Source organism: Neoarius graeffei, chromosome 2 (assembly GCF_027579695.1).
Source record: "Neoarius graeffei isolate fNeoGra1 chromosome 2, fNeoGra1.pri, whole genome shotgun sequence".
Classification (NCBI taxonomy): Eukaryota; Metazoa; Chordata; class Actinopteri; order Siluriformes; family Ariidae; genus Neoarius; species Neoarius graeffei.
The window spans coordinates 58,393,475-58,418,792 of NC_083570.1; the positions used below are offsets into that span (position 1 = coordinate 58,393,475).

General features: G+C 42.5%; 1 protein-coding gene across 6 annotated transcripts in view; it reads right to left on the bottom strand.

Annotated features, from left to right (window-relative positions):
- Window positions 1–25,318, bottom strand: part of neo1b (neogenin 1b) — a 329,393-nt gene that overhangs the window by 27,012 nt on the left and 277,063 nt on the right. For all 6 annotated transcript variants that reach the window (XM_060914523.1, XM_060914522.1, XM_060914525.1 and 3 more), the window contains exons 8-14: window positions 13,580–13,799; window positions 13,226–13,380; window positions 11,399–11,547; window positions 11,122–11,260; window positions 7,682–7,731; window positions 6,742–6,883; window positions 2,899–3,009 (exon numbers count right to left, since the gene is read on the bottom strand). In XM_060914523.1, the coding sequence (XP_060770506.1) occupies window positions 2,899–3,009; window positions 6,742–6,883; window positions 7,682–7,731; window positions 11,122–11,260; window positions 11,399–11,547; window positions 13,226–13,380; window positions 13,580–13,799 (966 nt within the window). The remainder of the gene's footprint in view (window positions 1–2,898; window positions 3,010–6,741; window positions 6,884–7,681; window positions 7,732–11,121; window positions 11,261–11,398; window positions 11,548–13,225; window positions 13,381–13,579; window positions 13,800–25,318) is intronic.

The following is a 25,318-nucleotide window of genomic DNA, read 5'->3' on the forward strand; positions in this document are numbered from 1 at the left end:
AACACATACATCATTCATCACAGTTGGCTGGGTAGTGAGTTGCTTAACAAGAGACGAATACGGAGGCATCCATGTTTTCTCCCCCACTTTGTTGCTCAAACTCAATGAAGACTAAAATTAGAAGGGCAGTCGGAATGCGCAGACCTCCGCCAGGGACAATAGTCGGCTCTTCTATGATGTGTAGATCTGCAACCGGAGCCACTTTATATGTCTGGATATATTTTCAAAACTAATACATTACATTAATGGCATTTAGCAGATGCTCTTATCCAAAGCGATGTACAACATACCCAGAGCAGCCTGGGGGTTAGGTACCTTGCTCAAGGGCACTTCAGCCATTCTTGCTAGTTCAGGGAATCAAACTGGTGAGCTTTTGGTCCCAAAGCTGCTTCTCTAACCATTAGGCCATGGCTTCCCCAGCTTTGAAAATGATATACCTACATGTGTATCCAACAGGATTACTGGTGCCTGTAAATGTGGATGTTTGTGTTATGGAGTCACTGCATTTCTAAATCAGTTTTGTCACTCTTGTAGTTTATTGCCATCTATTGGATTTTAAAACGTATGGCATTGTTCAGTGCAGACTACCACCAAAGCCAAATGCCATAACTTGCAATGTTACCAAAAGTGAAAATAAATTTGTGGCTCAGCCCCATGACTCAGATCTACTCCTAAATTGAATAGGTTCTTCCATGGCCCATGCTACACCCTTCCACCAAGTTTCACAGAAACTGGGTTGGTTGGTTTTACACAATTCTGCTTAGAGTCAGACAAACAGACCGCATTGAAACATAACCTCCTGGAAGAGGTAATGATATAATTCCAAGGTCTGACTTCCCATTTCTAAGGTAAGTCGAATGCAGCACTAAAGGGTTAAGGGATTTTTCTTAAGGCTCAACTGTAGTAGCCTGACTGAACTGTGGCCATACAATGAGTATCACAACCATAACCACTGAGCCATAGCAGCCACTAATGTGGTGTTAAAAGTTTCAAACATTATAAACTCATGAATACATAATAAAATATAACAACAAGACCGTCAATGATGGCGTAGCTCACTCTGGCCCCGTCTAGTTAATTTATAGTTGTTAGTGGAGGCCCTGTGCCTCTGAAACAGCAAGGAATTGACTGAGAAGAAGCCATTTTTGTTGAACTGCTCATTAAGACTTAATTAGTCTATAACTTCATGAATAACTGCAATTAAAGGAGAACTGAAGGCAAATTTTTTATTATCAAAATTCTATTTATCTCATTTTATTAAATAATGCATTTTTGATAGCTATTTTGTCACTGCTATAGCAAGTTATGAATGTTTGAAATATGCTCTGTAATATATCAGTCCATATGTCAAAGCAATGGCCGTAAACGAGATTCGTTGAGACCTGTGCGAGACATCGTAGGACGGAAGTAAAACGGACAGTGGAAATCAAAGTGACCAACATCTGCCAACGTTGTCAAAAGATGCATGCGCCCTCTTTCGAATGCTGATATAATAAAGCCAGAAGTTTTGTTTGTTTTGATAGCAATCAGGAAAGTTTGAAAAAAGTAGGCAGAAATCGTCATTTAAACTCATTTTTGTGCAATATTTCGTTTGGAAAAACAGTTTTCAAAATGGCGGCACTGACACCTGGCTGACACGTCATGTTTTTAAGTCTTGCACAAGTCTTGTGAAGATTGCGCGGATAAGCGACGCCTGCCGTGGACCAAACGAACTAAATTCAACACGGCTAAAAACCGAATAGGCCGATAAGTATAATATTTACTTGCAATCAGTTGCCAATACGAGTCACGATATAAGGTTACTAAAACCGAAAACGTAATTGAATAAACACTTTAATTAAGAAATAAAGCAAGTTTAAAAATGACTTCAGTTCTCCTTTAAGTAAATCTGGGTAGAAGTAATATGCACCCTAGGTACCCCTATCTTCATGCCAGAAACAATCAAAATTGGTGAAAATTTGAGGAAGAAGCGATGTGTGTGGAAACTGTTCGTTAGGGCTTAATTACTCCATATCTTCATTATTAATTGCAATTATGCAAATTTGGGTAGAAGCTATATGCACCCCAGGCAAACCTACCCTCCTGCCAAAAAGAATAAAAATCAGTGAAGAATTGAGAGAGAAGAAGCGATTTTCGTGAAATGTGGATGACGGCCGACAGACGACAGACAATGGAAGGATGACGGACAGCACATGATCACATTAGTTCATCGCCTGTCGGCTGGATGAGCTAATAATACACAACAAATAACACATTTGAAGTGAAAATCTGCTCGATGACCATTATCACCATTATAGCACTATTGACCTATGAAGTTTATTTACCATGAAAAATTGTAGAAATGTAGTGTGCTGTGTGAACCTTGTTTGAAACTAAACCTCTATGTCAGAAATTCTCTGAGCATTTTAAATAAAATCACAGAACTTTACACAGAATGACTAAAGCACAACATTTAACCCATAAAAATACACAACCTTTTCCTTAAACACATCACATCTCTGATCCATAGCCTGATCGAGCAGCCAATTACAGGTGAGACTGCTGTGAATCAGTCTCAACCTTAGATCTGAGAGTTCAGCTTTATAAACTCCTGAGCACAGGGGAAAAAACGCTCAGAGTTATTTAACACGTATTGATGAGCTACAGTCTACCTTCATTTGATCTGTGTTTCATAAACTCATACTGTCTTATATGTCAGGCAAACTAACACATTAATCAATAACATTACACCTGTATCTATGGGGGGGTGAAATCAGTGTAGGGCACTTGGTCAAGGAGAAGAGCCAGGTTTCAGCAAAACGTTTGCCCGATTAATGCGGTCAATGTTTAAGATGATAGAACAGAAATATTTCTAGACGTAACACTCAGATTATGTTTGTCAGCAGTTTTTTTTTTTACCATCCAAGTCGTTCTCAAAGGTCTCGGCAGGAATCCACTCAGTTGCTGGGCCACTGCCGTTCACTGTGATGGCTGCCAGCCGGAATGAGTACTCTGTTCCTCTTTCCAAACCTACAGCAAGACACAACCAGATCAGCAGAAAGCTAATCACTTACTTTATTTTCCATCCATCCATTATCTCTAGCCACTTATCCTGTGCAGGGTCATGGGCAAGCTGGAGCCTATCCCAGCTGACTATGGGTGAGAGGCGGGGTACACCCTGGACAAGTCGCCAGGTCATCACAGGGCTGACACATAGACACAGACAACCATTCACACTCACATTCACACCTACGCTCAATTTAGAGTCACCAGTTAACCTAACCTGCATGTCTTTGGACTGTGGGGGAAACCGGAGCACCCGGAGGAAATCCACACGGACACGGGGAGAATGTGCAAACCACACAGAAAGGCCCTCGCCGGCTTGAACCCAGGACCTTCTTGCTGTGAGGCGACAGTGCTAACCACTACACCACCGTGCCACCCCTTACTGTATATTACTTTTTCTAATTTATAGAGATATTTGTAGTTGCAGTAAAATTCCACTAAACAACATTTCATCAATTTTTTTGAAAAGAGAAATAGTGTATTGGATGGGATAATGGTTAACAGGTTAAGGCTGTGGCTTAAAGTGCATATCACGGGTAAATTCAGGAGCAAGATCAATGTAATTCTCCTATTTTATATTAAACTTTGGTCAAATATCTGTCACATTTTGCATTTTGTGCAATTTTTTTTACCTTGCGCAATACCAGAAATATTCAGTTGAACTCAAGCCATTTGAGGCGAATTGGTCCGCCTCTGAAAAAACTCGGCATTTGGATTTTCCGGCAAACATTGATTTTCGTGACGTCATGTGCGGGACGCCTCCCTCTGAATCCTACGTCAGCGTTGGTTTGTTAATGAGAAAACGACCTGGTGGTTTTCTGCAAATTTCTTCAACGTTATCACGTAATTATTAAAATGGTTAACAGATGTATCGTAGGAGGGTGTCGCAACACCAATCTTGATGGGATTAGTACTCATCGTTTCCCAAAAGACCGGACAATGAGAGAGAAATGGGAGCGCTTCGTGTGAGGCACCCAGAAGCAGCCGATGACCGATAGAGCCGAGGACCAACAAAATCGGTGATTCACAAGTTGACTGTTGCCAGGGTAAGAAATAAGAGAGACTATACCCTAAATTAGGTGTTCCTGTGTTTGTGTGGTACACAGATAATGTTATTTATTGACACACAAAAGAAAACAACAATAAATAAGCTGCTCTCCTGGTAAATCCGCTGGTTGTTCAGTGCGGATAGCTCGTCGACCTTATTCAGCAGCGAGTTCACATTCCCCATGATAACGGAGGGAATGGATGGTTTGTAGCACTGCCGGTTGTCCGCTAGCCTAGCCTTTAGCTTAGCCCGGCTTTGCAGCCCCTGGGTTTCCTCCTCAGCTCGGCCAGGATTGGGTGTCGTATCCCGGCTCGTCCCATTGTTTTCAGGGCCAGCAGCTCCTCTCTCGAATAAGCGAGAAAACTGGCTCCTGGTTGCATGTTAAAGTTAAAAATATCCATGGGATATGAAGAAAAACACACTATGTCTTCGTAAGAAGAGCAGAAAAGTAAAAAGGTGGAAAAAAGAGGTTTAAAGAGCTAAAAACTACAGAGCTACTGGAGAGGCAGCCGTCTCACACAGCGCCCAAGGTCACATTTTCTTTACATTTTACTTCACATGTATCAAGGGATATGCGTGTCAGGGCCTGAGATCTTGGGACCTGTCAAACACATTAAATGTATATACAACCCTGCTTAGCCGATTCCATGTGTGTAGCTTATGAAATCTTTCTCCTACAGTAGCCAGTACTCTTCTAAATGAAGAAATATATAAAATACATAATAGTAATTAGAAAAAAATATGATTTATGTAACAATAGATAGATGAGCATTGATACATGAATCCATGGGTTTAGAAGCTCAGGCGACAATTCCATATTTCAATGCAAAATCGCTAGCTGCTAAACTTGGTCAACACAGACTGTGCATTGAATCCATGCAAGCTCTCGCAGCCTGCTGGCGCTTCCGCAGGTGACGTCACGAATCTGGCTCCAGACTCCCTTGGGATTTTTCCAGACGCGTTTTGTTATTTTTTTTTTTTTCTGCTGTAGACAGATGGCCTTGTGCAAAATTACCCTTCTGGATAAGTGTGTAAAGGGACATACTTTCGTATAAAAAAAACACGAAATTGGTCCAGAATATGCCCTTTAAAGGAAAAGGCAACTTTTGTACAAAACCAGGTGTGTAATAGGAGAAAAACATATACGTAATCAATTCCGTTAATTATTTCCATTATATATCGAACATGAAAAAATATTTTTAACTTTGAAATCATGAATTGACACAGAGGAGTCGAAGTTGGAGGAGTCAGCCATTTTGAGATTGTGGGCAACTATAAACCAATCAGAATCTTTCGTTAATGCGCCTCCCTCTGATCTGTGACGTCACTGGGCCCATGAAAACAGTGTTTACAAGCAGATCACTGTGATTAGGAGTCCCGGCGGGTGGCTTGTATTCGATTCGTTTATATCCCGACCTTGTCAGCTGTCAGATTTATGTTCATGGACCCGGTAAGCTGGTAAATAATATTTATTTATTTTTTTCTTTACCAAATTCTAACAGAAAACGAGAGCGCCCGAAAGGGAAAACCGAGCCGAGCCGCTTCGCGCATGCGCAGTAGGCTTGGTAGGACAAATCCAAATAGGAGTCATTCAGGATTCAGCCATGTTTCTGCTCCGTGTTTTTACTCAACCAAAGTTATACAGTATTATGAGCTTTAAGTTGCATAAATAAAACCATTTGGTGAAACTTTGAAGAAGCGATTGTACTGGTTTTTTACCTTATTACCATGAAGCACTGAAGAGTTCTTTTCAGTGGTGGGCCGCATGACGTCACGCAGTAGATCAATATGGCGGAACGCATCTTCGCTGAGCTCAGCGCAAGCCCATATTATTAAAGTTAAAAGATACTGTTATGCGGTCTGTTCTTTCTCTATAAATTCCATGATCGATTACTTTATATATTTATCTATCTATTTGTGGTGATTTTGTACAAAAGTTGCCTTTTCCTTTAAGGCCCCAACATTACCAAGCGGGCGGCACGGTGTTGTAGTGGTTAGCACTGTCGCCTCACAGCAAGAAGGTCCGGGTTCGAGCCCCGTGGCCGGCGAGGGCCTTTCTGTGTGGAGTTTGCATGTTCTCCCCGTGTCTGCGTGGGTTTCCTCCGGGTGCTCCGGTTTCCCCCACAGTCCAAAGACATGCAGGTTAGGTTAACTGGTGACTCTAAATTGAGCGTAGGTGTGAATGTGAGTGTGAATGGTTGTCTGTGTCTATGTGTCAGCCCTGTGATGACCTGGCGACTTGTCCAGGGTGTACCCCGCCTTTCGCCCGTAGTCAGCTGGGATAGGCTCCAGCTTGCCTGCGACCCTGTAGAACAGGATAAAGCGGCTACAGATGATGAGATGAGACATTACCAAGCTACCACTGCTGCCTTGGGTGAGGCCCTTAAACCTTTTGGCTCAACCTACCCACGGTATGAAGAAGAGAATCAGTGTGTTGTGTTACACACAGGAAAAAAAATTTAAATACTATCAAAAATAGAAACTGTTTTATATCTGATTATGCACCAGTGCATCACTGTTTGATGAGAATGATCTGATCTGTGGGAGCAAAAAATATATAAAAAAAAAAAGACCTCAGAAGCAATAAAACTACAACTGGAAATCTATGTTTTGACCCTACTGTGGCTGGTATTAGTTTTAAAACCTACCATCAATAAGTTGAAAGGGTTTATTAGTTATAATCTCAGCTGCATCTCCTTTCCTCCCAGCTTTCCTGTAACGGATCTTATAACCTGTCAGCTCCCCGTTCTGGGTGCCGGGAGGGGGAGGCTGCCACCGTACCATAATGCTCTGTGGTACAAGACAAAGGAGAAAATAACAGAGTAAGCGTGAAGTCATAATAAAATTCATAAAAAACAACAACAACAAACAAACCTAAAAACATACAACTCATTCATTCATCAAATCATAGCCTCAGTCTGAGGATGGCGAGAAACATTCCTATTCACGTTCCCTCATGGCATGCTCTACTTGAATTGATTTATTTGTTTATAGACAATAAAATACTGATACTTATAGCTTGTCACTTCAGACACAGTCCTATACTCGGCATGTCTCACATCAAGATGCATGATGCAAATGACATAGCATTAAAACCGAAATGTAGTAATGAGAACCATTTGTTCAAATGTTCTGGAAGGCTGGATACTAACAGACAACGCAAAGTATTTAATCTTCACTTTGCTTTCTAATGAGAACAGAATAATGTACTTCAGGGTGCATTTCAGGAGATACATGCTGTCTGGATCTATGTTTAGACACAGAGAGTCTGAAGCAAATATTATAGCTGCCTTGAGGTTGCTAAAGATGCTGATGCATATTAACGAGCGAGCTTAGCTTAGTTTCTTAGTCGGAGGAAATCAATGAGCTCTCAGATCTGTGTAAAGAGACTGACACAGAGATTGATTACAATTGACTACACTGCAAAGATGAGATGTTCACTAGACCGTCTTAATACATTAGACAGAGCTAGAACAAGCTAAAGCCAACTATACTGTTACAAGACAAAAAAAAAAAATCAAATTGCAAATAAGAAGAAAATAATGAACTGAGAAATTAAGTATGGGACACACACACAGTGGCACTTACTCTTGAGTTCTGGACTTCCAGAGAGATATTCTGAGGTACAGCGCTTGGTACTGCAACAACCAATAACACCGTTAGCTTTACAGTACAGTACTTTACTGTATAATAAACCATCATCATCACTGTATAACTGCATCTCCTCAGTATGCTATTAGGATGTTATATCCTCAGGATTAATAAAAAAAAAAAAGATTCACTGGCAAAGCATGTTTTCAAAAACATTTGATTTGGATTAGATTTGGGTTTCCACTGTGTTCTTTTAATTAAGCTCAAGCAACACACTGCCTGACGAGATATTAAAATGCACTGCTGGAGTGAAATCACTGCTCCTGGCTGTGCATTTGATATAACAGGGGAAAAAAAAAGTGTGAAAGCAAGAGATGGTGTATATGAGCTTAAAAACATTTTCTTCATTCATTCTCTAATTTTATTTTCTCAGATGCCCCCCACCATTCCTTTCACAGCTGTACTACACTACCTGCCACACTTTCTCTGTCCTTCCTAAGGTCCTGTCAGGACAACAAACATTTCCCTCTTTACTCCAGAGGAATAAAAAGCTCAGTGATCAGTAAGCATCAGTTTGAACTGGAGTTGCGTGTTGCCAAATTGGCTAATTACATGAAATCCTTATTACAGTTAGTTAATGATATCTCATACAACAATAAATCATGATATAAATTTCAAATCAATGAAAAATAAAAAGAATCGTGATTATTATCAGGCTGAGTAATCTTAGTTTTTCTGATCTGAAATTGCGGTGTTTAGACAGCAATAATGTAGAACAGCTGGAATACACGTGACTTCACCCAAGGCGGAAGTAACACAGCTCTATTGCTGTGAAAACACACACACACACACACACACACACACACACACACACACACACAAAAAAAAAAAACAGATCTAAAATGGGAAAGAGCTTCTGTGTGATTGACTGCACAAATAGATTACAAAACAACAACAACACAGCTCTCTTTATACAGACTGCCAAAAGCTAAAGAAAAGAGAAAAAAATGGAGGTAGTAGAAATGTTCAGAAAAGTTTATTAAGAAAAGGCCTATATGTTATTAACTTCTTAAATTTTTTATAAAAAGAAGCTTTAAGTTAACAGGCTATCATATCTTACACTTTTACACACGTGGGAAATAATTATTGTTGGTTATTAACAAAAGGAATATTTCGCAGGGTTTGGTAGCTTGCAGCTGTGCCGCAGGGTCGCGGTGAACCTGGGGGAAAGTTTGGGGGAGGAGTACGGGCAAAGCACTTGTCAAGTCCAGGTTGCACACCTGACTTCCTCGAGGCGTGGGAAAAACTGCACCGTTAGCCCGTGGCAAGCGTATGTCTGACGCACGTGATCAGTGCGTGTTCAGTGAGTGTGGAGTGTGTGAGACTTGCATTTTACCAGTTTCCTGCGGTCCGAGTTCAGGCCGCACTTGTGACGCATGTGATTAGCACGTTACAATCACTCATAACTTGTGTGTGATGCAAACCAGGAGTGGGTATAAAACCAGCGTGTCTGCAGCATTCTGCATCTGCCTTTCAGCTGAAGAACATTGGATATTTTGTGGGAAAAATGTAAAAATTTTCAGTTTAAAGTTTAGAAAATGGGACCCAAGAAGAAGCGAGCAAAAGTGAAGTAACCCAGCCTGAAACAGCAGAAGAGGAGGAGGAGGAGGAAGAATTTGATGATGATGGTAGCAGCACCAGTGAGCCCTGCACGGACAGGGAGAAATTTGCCTTCAAGCCGGCAGAAAGCACAGCACCCCGCCAGAGGGATTTTCACAGGTAAATACACACGCTTTAAACATTCATTTCAGTATCTATATGCTTATGTAATTAATATTATATATGCTGATTTTCATGTATGTTCCAGCTAATGACGCCCAGAAGTGAGGACACTGCAATCCCATCATCGCTGTCAGGCCATTGTGCCATGCTCAGTGATGAGGACAAGGACATCCCAGCACCCCGTCCCACCACTCAGCAGGAGCAGGACAGTAGCTCGGAGTCAGAGTGTGTTTCAGTGCTCAAACTGTTGGGCTATTTAGTTGGGATTTTTTACAATGTAATAAAATGCGTTATTCCCTTATACTCGTTTTATTATTTGATGTTTGCAAGGTAAATTAACATATACTCAAATAAAAACAGCAAATGAGGTGGTCTTCTTCCCTTCTACAATGCTACACGCTACATGATTGGTTCCTTGGTTCCTCCTCAATATATATACCCAGAGTCTTGCCCCTCGTGTCGCGTGCGGGTCACGTCCGCTGCGTGCATGCCACACATGGGGATAGAAAGTGAGATGTACTTCTGTCTTGTGTGCCACACAAATAGCAAGTGTGGAATACTTGTGTAGTACTTCTGAGGCACGTCACTCATACAATGACTGTGCGTCACTCGTGTGTCTTACTGTCATTGCAAAAAGCCCCTACTAGCCGTGCTGCTGACTTGGTTCAGGCGTACAAAAGGAGTACGGGTCCCGTACGTAGTGTATGCATTCTTGATTTTTCGCAAGACCCGTAGAATTTGCATGTGCAGGACCAAAAGTGTCCACGGCCAGTCTGCGACCTTCTACGGTGCTGAACACACGCAAGTGTCACGCAAGTCTCAAGCATGGTTTTGCTAAATTTTTTACTGTAGACCGCCCATAGCAGCACATATGGCGGGTTGTGAGTGAGCCTTTAAGTTGATAAAGTATAGGAAAATAAAATGTTGCATTTTGTAGTCATAACATGTTCTTCATTTAATATTTTTTCAAAAATATTGTGACTCATGAATTGTATGAATCGTTACATAACTACAGTTAGTTAAAACCACTGAATGTAGAGAACATGGACAGCGTAACTTCTCTAAAATGTGAAGCAACTATAGGTCTAGCGCCCCTGCTGGCTGACTGCAGTATAACTTTTAGCTCCGCCCATTCCCATGAGTTTCAATGACAGAATAGTCTATTTTCCATGTTCTTTTTCTCACTTAAACTGGCTTTCCATCTACAGTGCCTGATTCGAACAATTAGTTTTCCCTATGCTGATATCTGCACATTTTTTCCTCATCAGACATTTGTTTTTAAAATGCTATTCTCCTATATAGTAAAAAGGAGCGGCTACTCTTGGGAATGAAGTGATTGACAGCCTCTGTGATACACTGGACCTTGGTATTGGGAGAAGGGGGTGGGCCTATGAAATGAGTAGGTGTACCTAACTTCAACTCTCATCTCTACTTCGCAAACTCTGGCTCCAAATTTGACAACATGGTGGGCAAATTTCGCCTTTGTTATGTATTTAAAGGTGTTTGATTGTTTGAGTATAATATTGAATGATACACTAATGTAGAATAAAGAACTACCCTATATTCAAGATGTATTCAAAGTAAGAGAGTCAGTTCGCTGCAAGAGTATGTGCATTCTTGTCACTTAATGCTACCAAACATTAAAACTAAGATACCATCAGAAAGTGTTTGAACGCTCAGGTCGTCAGTAGACACTCCAGATCCATGCTTGTTGTAGGCCACGACTCTGAAACTGTATTCTGTGAACTTCTTCAGTCCTGTCATTGTGTAAGACAAACCTACAACATCTATGTCCTGAAAGAGGAAAAAAAAACATACAAAAAATGATCAAAACCTTAAAAACACATACACACAGAATATATATTTTCAAAGAATAAACCAAGTTTTGTGACATCGAATCAAATTCCTTCTACCATGGTTTCTTGGTCTCACCTGCTCCACGTCTTTTCCTTTCTCGCTGTAGTAAAGTTTGTAGGTATGGATCTCTCCATTCCCTGTGAGTGGTCTCTCCCAGGTCAAAGTGACTGTAGTAGGTGTGATGGACACAGCTTGCAGGTTGGGAGCAGGTCCTGGTACCTGCACTGGAAACCCAAATAAAAGAGCATGCTTTTCAGGAATGTAGGTTGGTTTCAAAATATGCAGAATATTGTATCTATATTTGGTGGCACGATGGTGTAGTGGTTAGCACCGTCGCCTCACAGCAAGAAGGTTCTGGGTTTGAGCCCAGTGGCTGACGGGGGCCTTTCTGTGCGGAGTTTGCATGTTCTCCCCGTGTCTGCATGGGTTTCCTCCGGGTGCTCCGGTTTCCCCCACAGTCCAAAGACATGCAGGTTAGGTTAACTGGTGACTCTAAATTGACCTTGAGTGTGAATGGTTGGTTGTCTCAATGTGTCAGCCCTGTGATGACCTGGCTTCTTGTCCAGGGTGTACCCCGCCTCTCGCCCATTGTCAGCTGGGATAGGCTCCAGCTTGCCCGCGACCCTGCACAGGATAAGCGCTTACGGATAATAGATGTATCTATGTTCCTATATTTTTGGAGCACTATGGTTCAGTTCTGACAAAAGCCTTGATTAGATCATAAGCCTCTGAAAACCCTGAGTGTTAGTCTCTCACTGAATTTGAACATCCTGCGCTACCTTCAGATTTATTATTATTATACAAATCACAGCTAACATCTTCAAAGCCCACATCTTCAACTTTTGACTTGTTGCAGTTCTACTTTTGCCTTTCATCACTTTTGTTTGACTGGTGGTTTCTCCCCCAAACTGATATTTTCCAGCATATCGTTGAAAAGAAGTGACATTTCCTCCCACTGCAGCAGAATTCTTTGAATAACAGGCTTGCATCTACAGTAACTGATGGAGAGCTCACAGAGTTCCACTCCTGATCACAGCAGAAATAGGATTTGAGACGATAGTTGGAAAGAGCAATCTCAGTGTAGATGTACTGACAGATGTGACCGATGTTATGAAACAGACAATTTAGTATTAAATGACTTATTAATTAACTTATTAACTGAAGCAAAGCATATTATACTGTATCCTCATGATAGTCTTTGAAATTATGAGGAGAATGACGGTTGGCCATTTGTGAAAAACATTATAAGCAGAGCTCATGCAACCTGATAAATTCATTCATCTTTAGTAAAGGGTGTCTCCTGGTCAGGGTCACAGTGGATCCATAGCCTATCCAGGGCACACTGAATGTGAAGCGGGAATCCATATTGGATTGGACGCTCGTTGCAGGGCACCATGGACACACGTTCACACACTCATTCACACTTAGGGGAAATTTAGAGACTATGCATGTTGTGGGAGGTTGGAAGAAACTGGATAACCCAGAGGAAACCCAAATGGATACTGGGAGGATATGTGATACTGACAGAAACCTGCGTTTAGGATTGAACTGGGGAGTCTGGAGCTGGTGAAAGCAACGCTACCGTCTTCAGACTCTATATCACCAAGAGTAGTCATTCGACTGATTTTTTTCATCAACACACAATCCAAGCCTTGCCAAAAATGACAGCTCATAGAGAGAAAGCTCCAGTCTGAAAGGCAGCAAATCCTCTGCATTTGCTCAATTCAGTGTTTTTTTGCTGGTCAGCTTGTTTTGAGTAAACTTGGACTCAGTGCACAGAAGTCCAGTTTGGCTCCGGAGGGAAGGGGCAGCACGTCGGAAAAGAGTCTTGGCCAAGTTTCTACTCTTTGCGGTGAAGGCTATAAGGCAGAATGTGTGTGGCTATGTACGCATGTGGCTTACCTTCAGGCTGGGTGGCCACTGTAAGGGGAGCAGAGCTTTCACCCAGGCCGTTTCTGTTGGACGCCACCACCCTGAATGTGTACTTAGTGTCGGGGACGAGGTTGTCGATGGTGACCTGCAGTTCTCCTGGAGCTGTGGTGTTCTCAACACGTTCCCTGTTGAGAGAGAGAGAGAGAGAGAGAGAGAGAGAGAGAGAGAGAGAGAAAGCATAAGGGGGATATAGTTCTGCTGAAATAAAGATGCTGTGTTGCTATGTGCTGACTTGTCAAAACTTTAAACTGCACAGATGAGTATTTACCACACAAGATGATCCCCTAGCCTCTACCATGTCTTGCAGCAAAGGTGATTTCCTACCTGCTGGAGCCCCCGAGGCTGTAGAAGACAGAGTAGGTCAGGTTGTCCCCATGTGGATCGGCCGGAAGCCTCCAGGTGAGTTTGATGAAGCGGGTAGAGACAAGTGAGGCCATGAGGTCGCGCGGGGGTGATGGGATGGAGCCTGAACGTTCCCCAGAGTCTACATGGTCAGTAGTGGCACTGGTCAGTGAGGGGACAGGAGACGTTGGGAGGGCAATGTCTGGGGTACACAAGGGGTGGAGGGATAACATCATGGGGGAAGGTGGAGGGAGACAGGGAGGGTAAATAATAGATACATAGGTGGGGATGGAGGAAAGGAGGGCAAGAAAAATAGGGGGAAAAATGAACTTAAAATTGACCAAAAACACAACAAAACCACAAACTGTCCACTACAAGAGACAAATGAAAAACTACAAATTTACAAATGAAGTACGAGCACAAGAAATGGAACCGATACGCAGGAGACCTGCATGCAGAAGGCCCACAATAACCAAGCAACAAAGAAATACATCACTGACTGATGAGAGGAAGCACTGTATATCAGCACAAAGCAAAAAAGATTCATTTGCTGTTGACAGTAAAGATCAAGTACTGATCAACCATATATATTTTTCCATTTTCTACATTCATAAAAGGATTAGATCTAAGAGATGAAACATTGTACAGTAATCAGAGAAACTTTCCCCCTTATAAAATACAATACAACAAAACAAATCCAGATTCCTTCTTTCCTGTTCCTTTAGCCTTGTCTCCATGGTTTATGACTCAAATCAAGCTGTCCATAGCATTCGTAATAGCAGCAGTCACTTCCACGCAGCCCAGGAAACCTCAGAGAGAGATGAGCACTCTTCCTGCTGAATACTGACTAGCCCATTTTCTCTCCTGGAGGTCCGGCAGACTGGAAAATGACCCGTGGTGAATACTCAAGGCAATTCATTATGTTCATTTGCAGTGGGATGGGGAAGAGACGAAGTCAGTCAGGCAGACAAGAGCATCTCACAGCAAAGCTCAAAGCAGCCACCAGAAGCACAGAGAACCCATAGTTAGGATCAAAATGCATGCTGTTGGAGAAAAGCTGGTGATGTATTGTGATTTTGGCATCATTCAAAAAAACTGAATTGCAACAATTATATGAAGTCTTACATAGAAGAATAGAACAAGCAGGAAAAAAAAAGTGTTAAGCTCAAGCCAAAACCAAGTGTTGAATGCTAAAAGCCAACCCTTATGATATCCTACAGAAACCCTAAGCAGGAGCATGTGTATTGAGGATTACCCTTTGTGTAGGCTCTGTATTCATTCACTGCATGAATGAATGTCGGTGCTAAAGCAAGGAGAGCGACTGCTATGAGAGGTGGCTGCCAGCTTGAAGCGCTTGGCAACGGAATGCCCGTCTAATGCCAGCTGGAGTCTGTCACATGTGAGGACCACAAAGTGGAGCTCATCTCCTCTCCTAGCAAGATACGCCATTAATAGCACTCTTTAATCTGGCTACATTACGATCTAAACAGCAGACCCAGATTGCTGGATATACAGAATGAGACAACTGTCACTTCAGCTAAGCACAAAGTGCTTGATGGAAATGCAAAGATGATTAGGTGAGAAATCAGTGCCAAAACATTTTAATGCATTTTCTTCTTTGTGTATAATTAGGCATATCGGGTGAAAATTCAAATTCAATCCAAATTGCTTGAAACTGGTCTCACTGAATTCAGAATTGAATGCTAAAAAATATACTTTTTAGAGAATTAAATTATGTTTATCCATTCTTGAGATATTACAAATCAAAGACTGAAAAACAGCTTAATTTTTAGAAACCTGCTGTAATATGTATTAGGATCACATGGTCCAGCCCTGTGATGACCTGGCGACTTGTCCGGGGTGTACCCCGCCTTTCGCCCGTAGTCAGCTGGGATAGGATCCAGCTTGCCTGCGACCCTGTAGAACAGGATAAAGCGGCTACAGATAATGAAATGAGATGAGATGAGATCACATGGTCCAAAATGGGCCTCACTGACAAATGAGATCAAATGTTTTTTTCCTATCCCAGCTGACTACGGGTGAAAGGCGGGGTACACCCTGGACAAGTCGCCAGGTCATCACAGGGCTGACACATAGACACAGACAACCATTCACACTCACATTCACACCTACGCTCAATTTAGAGCCACCAGTTAACCTAACCTGCATGTCTTTGGACTGTGGGGGAAACCGGAGCACCCGGAGGAAACTCACGCGGACACGGGGAGAACATGCAAACTCCACACAGAAAGGCCCTCGCCGGCCACGGGGCTCGAACCCGGACCTTCTTGCTGTGAGGCGACAGCGCTAACCACTACACCACCGTGCCGCCCCATGTTTTTTTCTGAATAACTTTTTTTATTTTTCAAGATATTTCCATGGAAATTGGCAGGCACAAAGAAGCTTGTATACTGAATACAAATTAAAAAAAAAATAGTAAAAGCAAATTATGTGAATTCGTATTTAATTAGTATTAATTATGCTAATTAAGAAAAAAAACGTTAAATCGGTACACTCTCTTCTGATCTTAACTCTCATTTATACATCACAAAGAAGAAGAAATCATTGTTCATTACAAATTACCAATACAGTCATAAAATATGCATAAATAAGCATTGAATGTCATTCACAGCTACCATTCTCTATCAAAATAAAAAAGTAATGAAAGAATATTTCTAATATCCTCTTTGTGCCCTGTACAGTGTCTTGCAAAAGTATTCATCCCCCTTGGTGTTTGTCTTGGTTTGTTGCATTACAAACTGGAATTAAAATGGATTTTTGGACAGTTAGCACAATTTGATTTACACAACATGCCTACAACTTTAAAGGTGCAGATTGTTGTTTTATTGTGAGACAAACAATAATTAAGATGAAAAAAACCAGAAATCTGGAGTGCGCATAAGTATTCACCCCCTTTCGTATGAAACCCCTAAATAAGAGCTGGTCCAACCAGTTCACTTCACAAGTCACATAATTAGTTGATTAAGATACACCTGTGTGCAATCAAAGTGTCACATGACCTGTCACATGATGTCTGTATAAATCAACCTGTTCTGGAAGGACCCTGACTCTGCAGCACTACTAAGCAAGCAACATGAAAACCAAGGAGCCTCCAAACAGGTCAGAGACAAAGTTGTGGAGAAGTATAGCTCAAGGTTGGGTTATAAAAAATATCCCAAACTTTGAATATCCCAGGGAGCATCATTAAATCCATTATAGCAAAATGGAGAGAATATGGCATCACTACAAACCTGACAAGAGAAGGCCGCCCACCAAAACTCACAGACCGGGCAAGGAGGGCATTAATCAGAGATGCAACAAAGACACCAAAGATAACACTGAAGGAGCTGCAAAGATCCACAGCGGAGATGGGAGTATCTGTCCACAGGACCACTTTAAGCCACACACTCTATAGAGTGGGGCTTTATGGAAGAATGGCCAGAAAAAAATAATTGCTTAAGAAAACATGTTTGGAGTTTGTCCAACAACATGTGGCAGACTCCCCAAACACGTCGAAGAAGATTCTCTGGTCAAATAAAACTAAAATTGATCTTTTTGGCCATCCTGGGAAATGCCATGTGCGGCACAAACCCTGAGAACACCATTCGTACAGTGAAGCATGGTGGTGGCAGCATCATGCTGTGGGATGATTTTCATCTGCAGGGACAGGAAAGCTGGTCAGGACTGAAGGAAAGACGGATGGCACTAAATACAGGGCAATTCTGGGGGAAAACCTGTTTGAGTCGGCCAGAGGTTTGAGACTGGGACGAAGGTTCATGTTCCAGCAGGACAATGACCCGAAACATACTGCTAAAGCTACACTGGAGTGGTTTAAAGGGAAACATTTAAATGTCTTGAAATGGCCTAATCAAAGCTCAGACCTCAATCCAACTGAGAATCTGTGGCATAACTTGAAGATTGCTGTACACCAACGCAACCCATCTAACTTGAAGGAGTTGGAGCAGTTTTGCCTTGAGGAATGGGCACAAATCCCAGTGGCTAGATGTGCTAAGCTAATAGAGACAGACCCCAAGAGACTTGCAGCTGTAATTGCAGCAAAAGGTGACTCTACAAAATATTGACTTTGGGGGGTGAATAGCTATGCTCACTCCAGATTTCTGTTTTTTTTTTCATCTTATTGTTTGTGTCACAATAAAACAACATCTTTCACCTTTAAAGTGGTAGGCATGTTGTGTAAATCAAATGGTGCTAACCCCCTAAAAATCCATTTTAATTCCAGCTTGTAATGCGACAAAACAGGACAAACACCAAGGGGGATAAATACTTTTGCAAGACACTGTAGGCTTTTGTATTTCTAAGCAGGGCCTACTAGTGTTTACATGAAAGAATATAAATGATTATTTCGATTAATATTCACAGCTTTCAAAGTTAACCTTGAAAAACCTGCGTGAGCCACATCCAATAAACGATTCCCTTTAACTGAACTGAAATTGACACTCACGTTTCTGCCTTCCAGTTTTTTTAAATCTTACTCCAACTGCTAAGATCTCAATATTTTTCATCAAAACAGCTACAGTTATATTCTAAAATAGTTATTTATTTACAGGAATCAGTTTGATTTGAGGCGGCACGGTGGTGTAGTGGTTAGCGCTGTTGCCTCACAGCAAGAAGGTCCGGGTTCGAGCCCCGTGGCCGGCGAGGGCCTTTCTGTGTGGAGTTTGCATGTTCTCCCTGTGTCCGCGTGGGTTTCCTCCGGGTGCTCCGGTTTCCCCCACAGTCCAAAGACATGCAGGTTAGGTTAACTGGTGACCCTAAATTGACCGTAGGTGTGAATGGTTGTCTGCGTCTATGTGTCAGCCCTGTGATGACCTGGCGACTTGTCCAGGGTGTACCCCGCCTTTCGCCCGTAGTCAGCTGGGATAGGCTCCAGCTTGCCTACGACCCTGTAGAACAGGATAAAGCGGCTAGAGATAATGAGATGAGATGAGTTTGATTTGAAAAATAAGTAGGTAAAGCTATGAAAACTCACTTCAAAGTCTCCTGTGAAGCATAACATCAAAACTAGATGATGGAAAATTTTGCTGAATACTTCAGCAGAAAGAGCGAGAGAACATCCTTATAAAAGTTATCTGATTGATATTCACGAGTAATCCAGTTGGAAACCGATCAGAAGAGCGAGAGCCTGACCACTTTCCCATGACTCAAAAAGCACCGGCAGTTTCCCGACGTCACGCGAGCAGAGTTTTTACTCTGTTGTACCAAATTCAACCTGCTGTTACTCCCAAAGTACTGAGCAGATCTTAACGAGATACATTTCTTTAGAAAGCTGAGATTATAAGCTTTTTAATGACAGTTCTCATGATAGAAAATATTCAAGAGTTAAGCAATGACAGATTTGGAAACTCAGATGAGCGTCTGCAGGCACAATTTTCACAGCACAGCCAGCGAACGTCTGATATGCTAACCATAATAAATAAGGAACTAAGTAAATTTCATGTATAGGGTACATTCAAAGCAATGTCTGTTGGTCAAAGTGATTTACAAAGTGATCTTTAAAGATGAATATATTATTAGTCACTTGTAATATTTGGATTTTCTTGGTTAATATGAACACTGGATGTATTTATTAGTTCAAGTAACACTTTCACCTGCCATATTTGAATTCTGAATGGAAGAAAAGTGTGGACTTCTACTCTTTTCACCTCGTTAGTTTTCATGTCTCCTTTCTACAATTATCTCTGGCAGAGTTTTTTTTCTCCACTCTTTGGTGGTTTCTTCAAACCTGGGTATCTTCCATTTCTGCAACTGTAAGCTGTCACTTACATTTTTGATTCTCATCCAGTGACCCGAACCTTGACACTCAAATGTTTTTTGAATTAGTTCAAGAACTGATTAACTAAGAGAAAGCAGAGAACTTACTGTATATGAAAACAGGCCCTGAGACACCCCAAAGCCAAATTTCCTCTTATCCCGCAAAGCTGAAAACCTAACCACCCAAATCATCCACATAGTTTGCACATACCCTCAAGGTCAACTTCTCAGCATGTATCTCTCACCAAACACGTCATGGATCAGCAGGAGAAAGACAACAGGTCACAGAGGACAAAGATAACACTAACACAGCAGGTCTACCCACGTCACCTTGCTACATGCTGTTTAATATTAGAAGCTCTATTTATTAATGGCCCTATGAGGCAGGTGGGTGCACAGGATGGGGGTGGATACACACACTAATGATAATGCACTAATGTTCCATTATATATATATATATATATATATATATATATATATATATATATATATATATATATGTACACACAGTTTCCCCCACAGGGTTACTGTGGAGCATTAACCTTGTTCTTTAAAGAGAATATAGGAATTCAGGAAATGAATAAGTACACAGGAGGAGAGCGCTGATATTATCCTTAAATGTTATTAGATATGGTCAAAAATAATCTCATCTCATCTCATCATCTCTAGCCGCTTTATCCTTCTACAGGGTCGCAGGCAAGCTGGAGCCTATCCCAGCTGACTACGGGCGAAAGGCGGGGTACACCCTGGACAAGTCGCCAGGTCATCACAGGGCTGACACATAGACACAGACAACCATTCACACTCACATTCACACCTACGCTCAATTTAGAGTCACCAGTTAACCTAACCTGCATGTCTTTGGACTGTGGGGGAAACCGGAGCACCCGGAGGAAACCCACGCGGACACGGGGAGAACATGCAAACTCCGCACAGAAAGGCCCTCGCCGGCCCCGGGGCTCGAACCCAGGACCTTCTTGCTGTGAGGCGACAGCGCTAACCACTACACCACCGTGCCGCCCGTCAAAAATAATAATGGAGATAAAAGTACTAATGCACAGTGAGGAAAGTGCTCTGACCATACACATGCATTCTTCTAAAAAAAACTGTAATAGTGAAATAACTGGAAAACCATCTGTAGCCGCTTATCCTGCTCTACAGGGTCGCAGGCAAGCTGGAGCCTATCCCAGCTGACTATGGGCGAGAGGCGGGGTACACCCTGGACAAGTCACCAGGTCATCACAGGGCTGACACATAAACACAGACAACCATTCACACTCACATTCACGCCTACGGTCATTTTAGAGCCACCAGTTAACCTAACCTGCATGTCTTTGGACTGTGGGGGAAACCGGAGCACCCGGAGGAAACCCACGCGGACACGGGGAGAACATGCAAACTCCACACAGAAAGGGCCCTCACCGGCCACTGGGCTCGAACCCAGAACCTTCTTGCTGTGAGGCGACAGTGCTAACCACTACACCATCGTGCCGCCCCTGGAAAACCATGCATAAAAAAATTTTACTATAAGGTTACGGACCTTTCTCAGAGTTCAGAAGTTTTACACTCTACTCTGACGTCTAAAGAAAGAGGTCTGCAGCCTTGGGTAAATATGATCAGGACACCTGAGAACTGTAAGTCAGTGCTGCGTCTTCCCATCACCCATAAACCTGTCTGACAGGTGACCTCTACAAAAGAGCTGCAAGGTCTCAATAGAGCACTACAAATAGCAATAACAGAATAACTCCAGGATCTGTAACAAGAAACCATATAGAGCAGACCTTCCACTGCAAAAACGCTGATGCAACAAAAATGTATCACCTTGCAGAAATCAATGCAATTACACATAATATCCTACACCAGGATGGAAAACTGTTTGTGAGGACACATCTTGATCTCCTCTCGGTCTCAAATCCATTAATCAAAAATACATTCCTACAATTATCGTACTGATTAAGGTAATCACATAAGATAGCTTCCTAGAACTAGCTAACTTTTCATTTTTAACCTGAATATGCTCCGTTTGTTACATTAGAATATGTTTAGCTAACTTCAAGAGTCTCTAACTGGTGTACAACATCTGTTTCAAAGCTGCCAATCTCAAGTTAATTTTCAGAGCCATTTACAGGTAACATAGCTAACTAACTAACATATCTAGGTAATATGTACACTAAGTGATGTTGGCAACCTACCCTACTGAAGAATCTAGCTTAATCTGACCACCTCAAAAACACACACTGAGCTGGCCAACCTGGTAGACCATGTTTGCTAGCTGGTAAATTATCTAGATCTTGTCTTGGTATTGGTTAACATGGGTTGTGGTCTTTTGATCGGTATGAGTCAGGGTCATGTCTTGGTATTAGTTGGTATGGCTATTGGTCTTGGTTGTTTTGGGTCTTGGTATTGACTGGCATTGATTGTGGCATTTTGATCTTGGTTGGTTTGGGTCTTGGGCTTGGTATTGGTTGGTATGGGTCGTAGTCTTGTTTTGGTATAAAATAGCTTGGACATTGGGCTTGGTATTGGTTTGTAGGAGGTCTTGGTCTTGGTACTAATTGGTATGGGTATTGGTCTAGGGCGGCATGGTAGTGTGGTGGTTAGCACTGACTACGTTTACATGCACATCCAAATCGAGCTGCTGTCGGTAATCAAGCTGAAGGTCCCAGCAGGGTGCCAGAGAAATCCAATCCTACATGCACACAATGAAATCGGGCTATTGTGTGAGGTGCATTGTGCACCCGAGCCACAGGTGGCGCTACACGCCCCATCGTGTTGGTACACTTCCGGTTGTCGTCATGAAGAAGAGCTATTCAAGAGTGTAAACAAAGTTATCAGTTCCGTGTTCTCCATTGCGCGTTTTTCTCCCGTCCATGAATTTTAATATATTCAACTCCTTAAGCTGAATGAGCATGAACTCTGTCTCCTCACTGCTCCAGAAGTGCACGCTTCTGCTTGCCTGTGGCAGTGGGGGCGTGGTCAAGCGCCGGTCTGTGACAGGAGGGCGGAGCCAGGGAAGGTGAGTGGCAGAACGACGGTACACCTGACGGTAATTAACCTGTGTTTGTGGGTCTTCCCAGTAACTGCGCCCTATTTAAGGAGGCAGAGGGAGAGCAGAGGGGACAGCTCATCCCGGGACTAGAACACAGCGCGCGCGCTTCTCTCAAGAATAAAAGTAGGCTGTTAAACTGAAAAGTCTGACAATAAAAAGCCTATTAGTACCAGAAGCTTTGTCCTGCCGTCCTCTGTGCTCCACCCACACTTCAGAGAGCTCTACATCGCCATTTTCTCTTCTTCGTTTGTTCCTCCTGACCTCTTCTGCTGCTCGCTACTACTGTTGTCATGCCGACCGAGGCTGTTGTGTTTCCCGCTTGTGGTCTCGTCACTCGTCACTTCTGGAAGTAGCTCGACAACTAGCTCGATAGGGTTTACATGCACAAAGTAGCTCGGCAGAAATCGCATAAACTAGGTCGTGTAGCTCGATTCCGAGAAATCAAGTTCGGTTCAATTTCAGCCGAATTAAGGTGTATACATGGCATTTTGAACTTCGATTTCAGTTGAGCAACGGCAGAAATTCGATTCTCTCTATGTGCATGTAAACGTAGTGACTGTCGCCTCACAGCAAGAAGGTTCTGGGTTTGAGCTCAATGGCCGACGGGGGCCTTTCTGTGTGGAGTTTGCATGTTGTCCCTGTGCCTGTGTGGGTTTCCTCCGGGTGCTCCAGTTTCCTCCACAGTCCAAAGACATGCAGATTAGGCTAATTGGTGGCTCTAAATTGACCATAGGTGTGAATGTGAGTGTGAATGATTGTGTGTCTCTATGTGTCGGCTCCGTGATGACCTGGTAACTTGTCCAGGGTGTACCCTGCCTCTCGCCCATAGTCAGCTGGGATAGGCTCCAGCTTGCCTGTGACTCCGCAAAGGATAAGCAGTTATGGATAATGGATGGATGGGTGGGTATTGGTCTTGGTTGTTTTGGGTCTTGGTATTGGTTGGTACTGATCGTGGTGTTTTAGTCTTGGTTGATTTGGGTCTTGGGGTTTGGTACAAGTTACTTCAGGCACTGGTCTTGGCATTGGCTAGTATAGGGGTCTTGGTACTAGTTGGTATGAGCCATAGCCTTAGCATTGGTTGGTATGGGTCTTGGTCTTAATTGGTATTGGAGACAGTATTGACTACAATATTGTACTAGACTGATACTTTGATTTCAAAGCTTCACATCATCTAAACCATCACAACAGTGGAATAACACACAAAAAAGAAATTAGACATGGCCTGCATGGTCTTAATAAACCTTGTCAAAAACCTGTCAAATATATATTGTTTTTGATTGTACCCCACCTGCATGTCAGAGATTACAAATCTTTATAAGTCAGACAGAAAACATTTTGGATCACTAAAGAATAACTAGCCACATTCAGGAAAACTGTCATTATGAGTATTATGGTTAGGAGCGTGCCTGACAGGATGTTTGTATAACCTGAATACCACAGGGGGTCTTATCACAGGAAAGGGAGGCCAGGTAGAAATTCTACACCCCTCTGGAGACACATTTATGGCTAAATTTGCCAATTAGATAGTGAAAGCAGACTGATGAAGGAAATATCGCTCTATTAATAGCAGTTCACAATCATCAGGGTGGAGTAAAAAGTACTCAACATCAGGGTTTGTGCATAGGTGGGGTTTCAAAATGCTGGAGAATAAAAAAAGCCATTATAACATGAACTTCTCATGTCCCTCTAAAGCTGATGCTGCTTTGCATTCTGTCCACACTGAAAAATCCAAAGCAGAGTTTATGAACTATAGCCATCCAGTCATTACTTTAAGCAAACTCTCTCACTGAGTCTCCCTCCCTCCCTCTCTTGCTCTCTCTCAAAATCCTGTACAGTCCAGGCAAGCTCATCAGCAGCAATTCTCTGTCTGATTGCTCACTGATGAAGGAGCTGCCTACAGAATTACTACCTCTGTAAGACAAGAAGAGATTTGACAAGGATGGGCTTTTACCTGTAATCATGAGGATGGACAGAGGGGAGAGAGAGAGAGAGAGAGAGAGAGAGAGCACTCCTGTATATCAGATTTTATTTATGGCATTCACATCAGATTTTTGCAATTAACAAATGCACAATCAATAGTCTTGAGAAAATGACACAGATTGGTATGAAGACGTTCGAATGGGGCTGATGACAGTCATGTCAGGTGATTAAAAACAGTCCATGTCACTGCCTCGTTCTTAACACACTTGGTTTGAAGAAATAAAAGTCCAAATGTCTCATCTCATTATCTCTAGCCGCTTTATCCTTCTACAGGGTCGCAGGCAAGCTGGAGCCTATCCCAGCTGACTACGGGCGAAAGGCGGGGTACACCCTGGACAAGTCGTCAGGTCATCACAGGGCTGACACATAGACACAGACAACCATTCACACTCACATGTACGGTCAATTTAGAGTCACCAGTTAACCTAACCTGCATGTCTTTGGACTGTGGGGGAAACCAGAGCACCCGGAGGAAACCCACTTGGACACGGGGAGAACATGCAAACTCCGCACAGAAAGGCCCTCGCCAGCCCTGGGGCTCGAACCCAGGACCTTCTTGCTGTGAGGCGACAGCGCTAACCACTACACCACCGTGCCGCCCAAGTCCAAATGTAAGTAAATAAAATCATGTACATGCTGAGGAAAAGGACATCCCAGAGAATCAAAACCAGCTGTGAGCTATTTTTAAGACTAGGAATAGTTAAGTGTCTCATTTCCATACTTATAAATATTTACTCACAAGTTAAGAGATATACAGTACACGGGGTAACCTTTTAGGACTCAACATATTTCACAGAGATACTTGGTTTTGAAAAGCTATGACAATCTGAAATTGTAAAGAGGTACTTACTGGCATGGGTCTTGGTTGGTATGGATCTTATCTTAGTAATGGTTGATATTAGTCTTGGCCGGTATGGGCC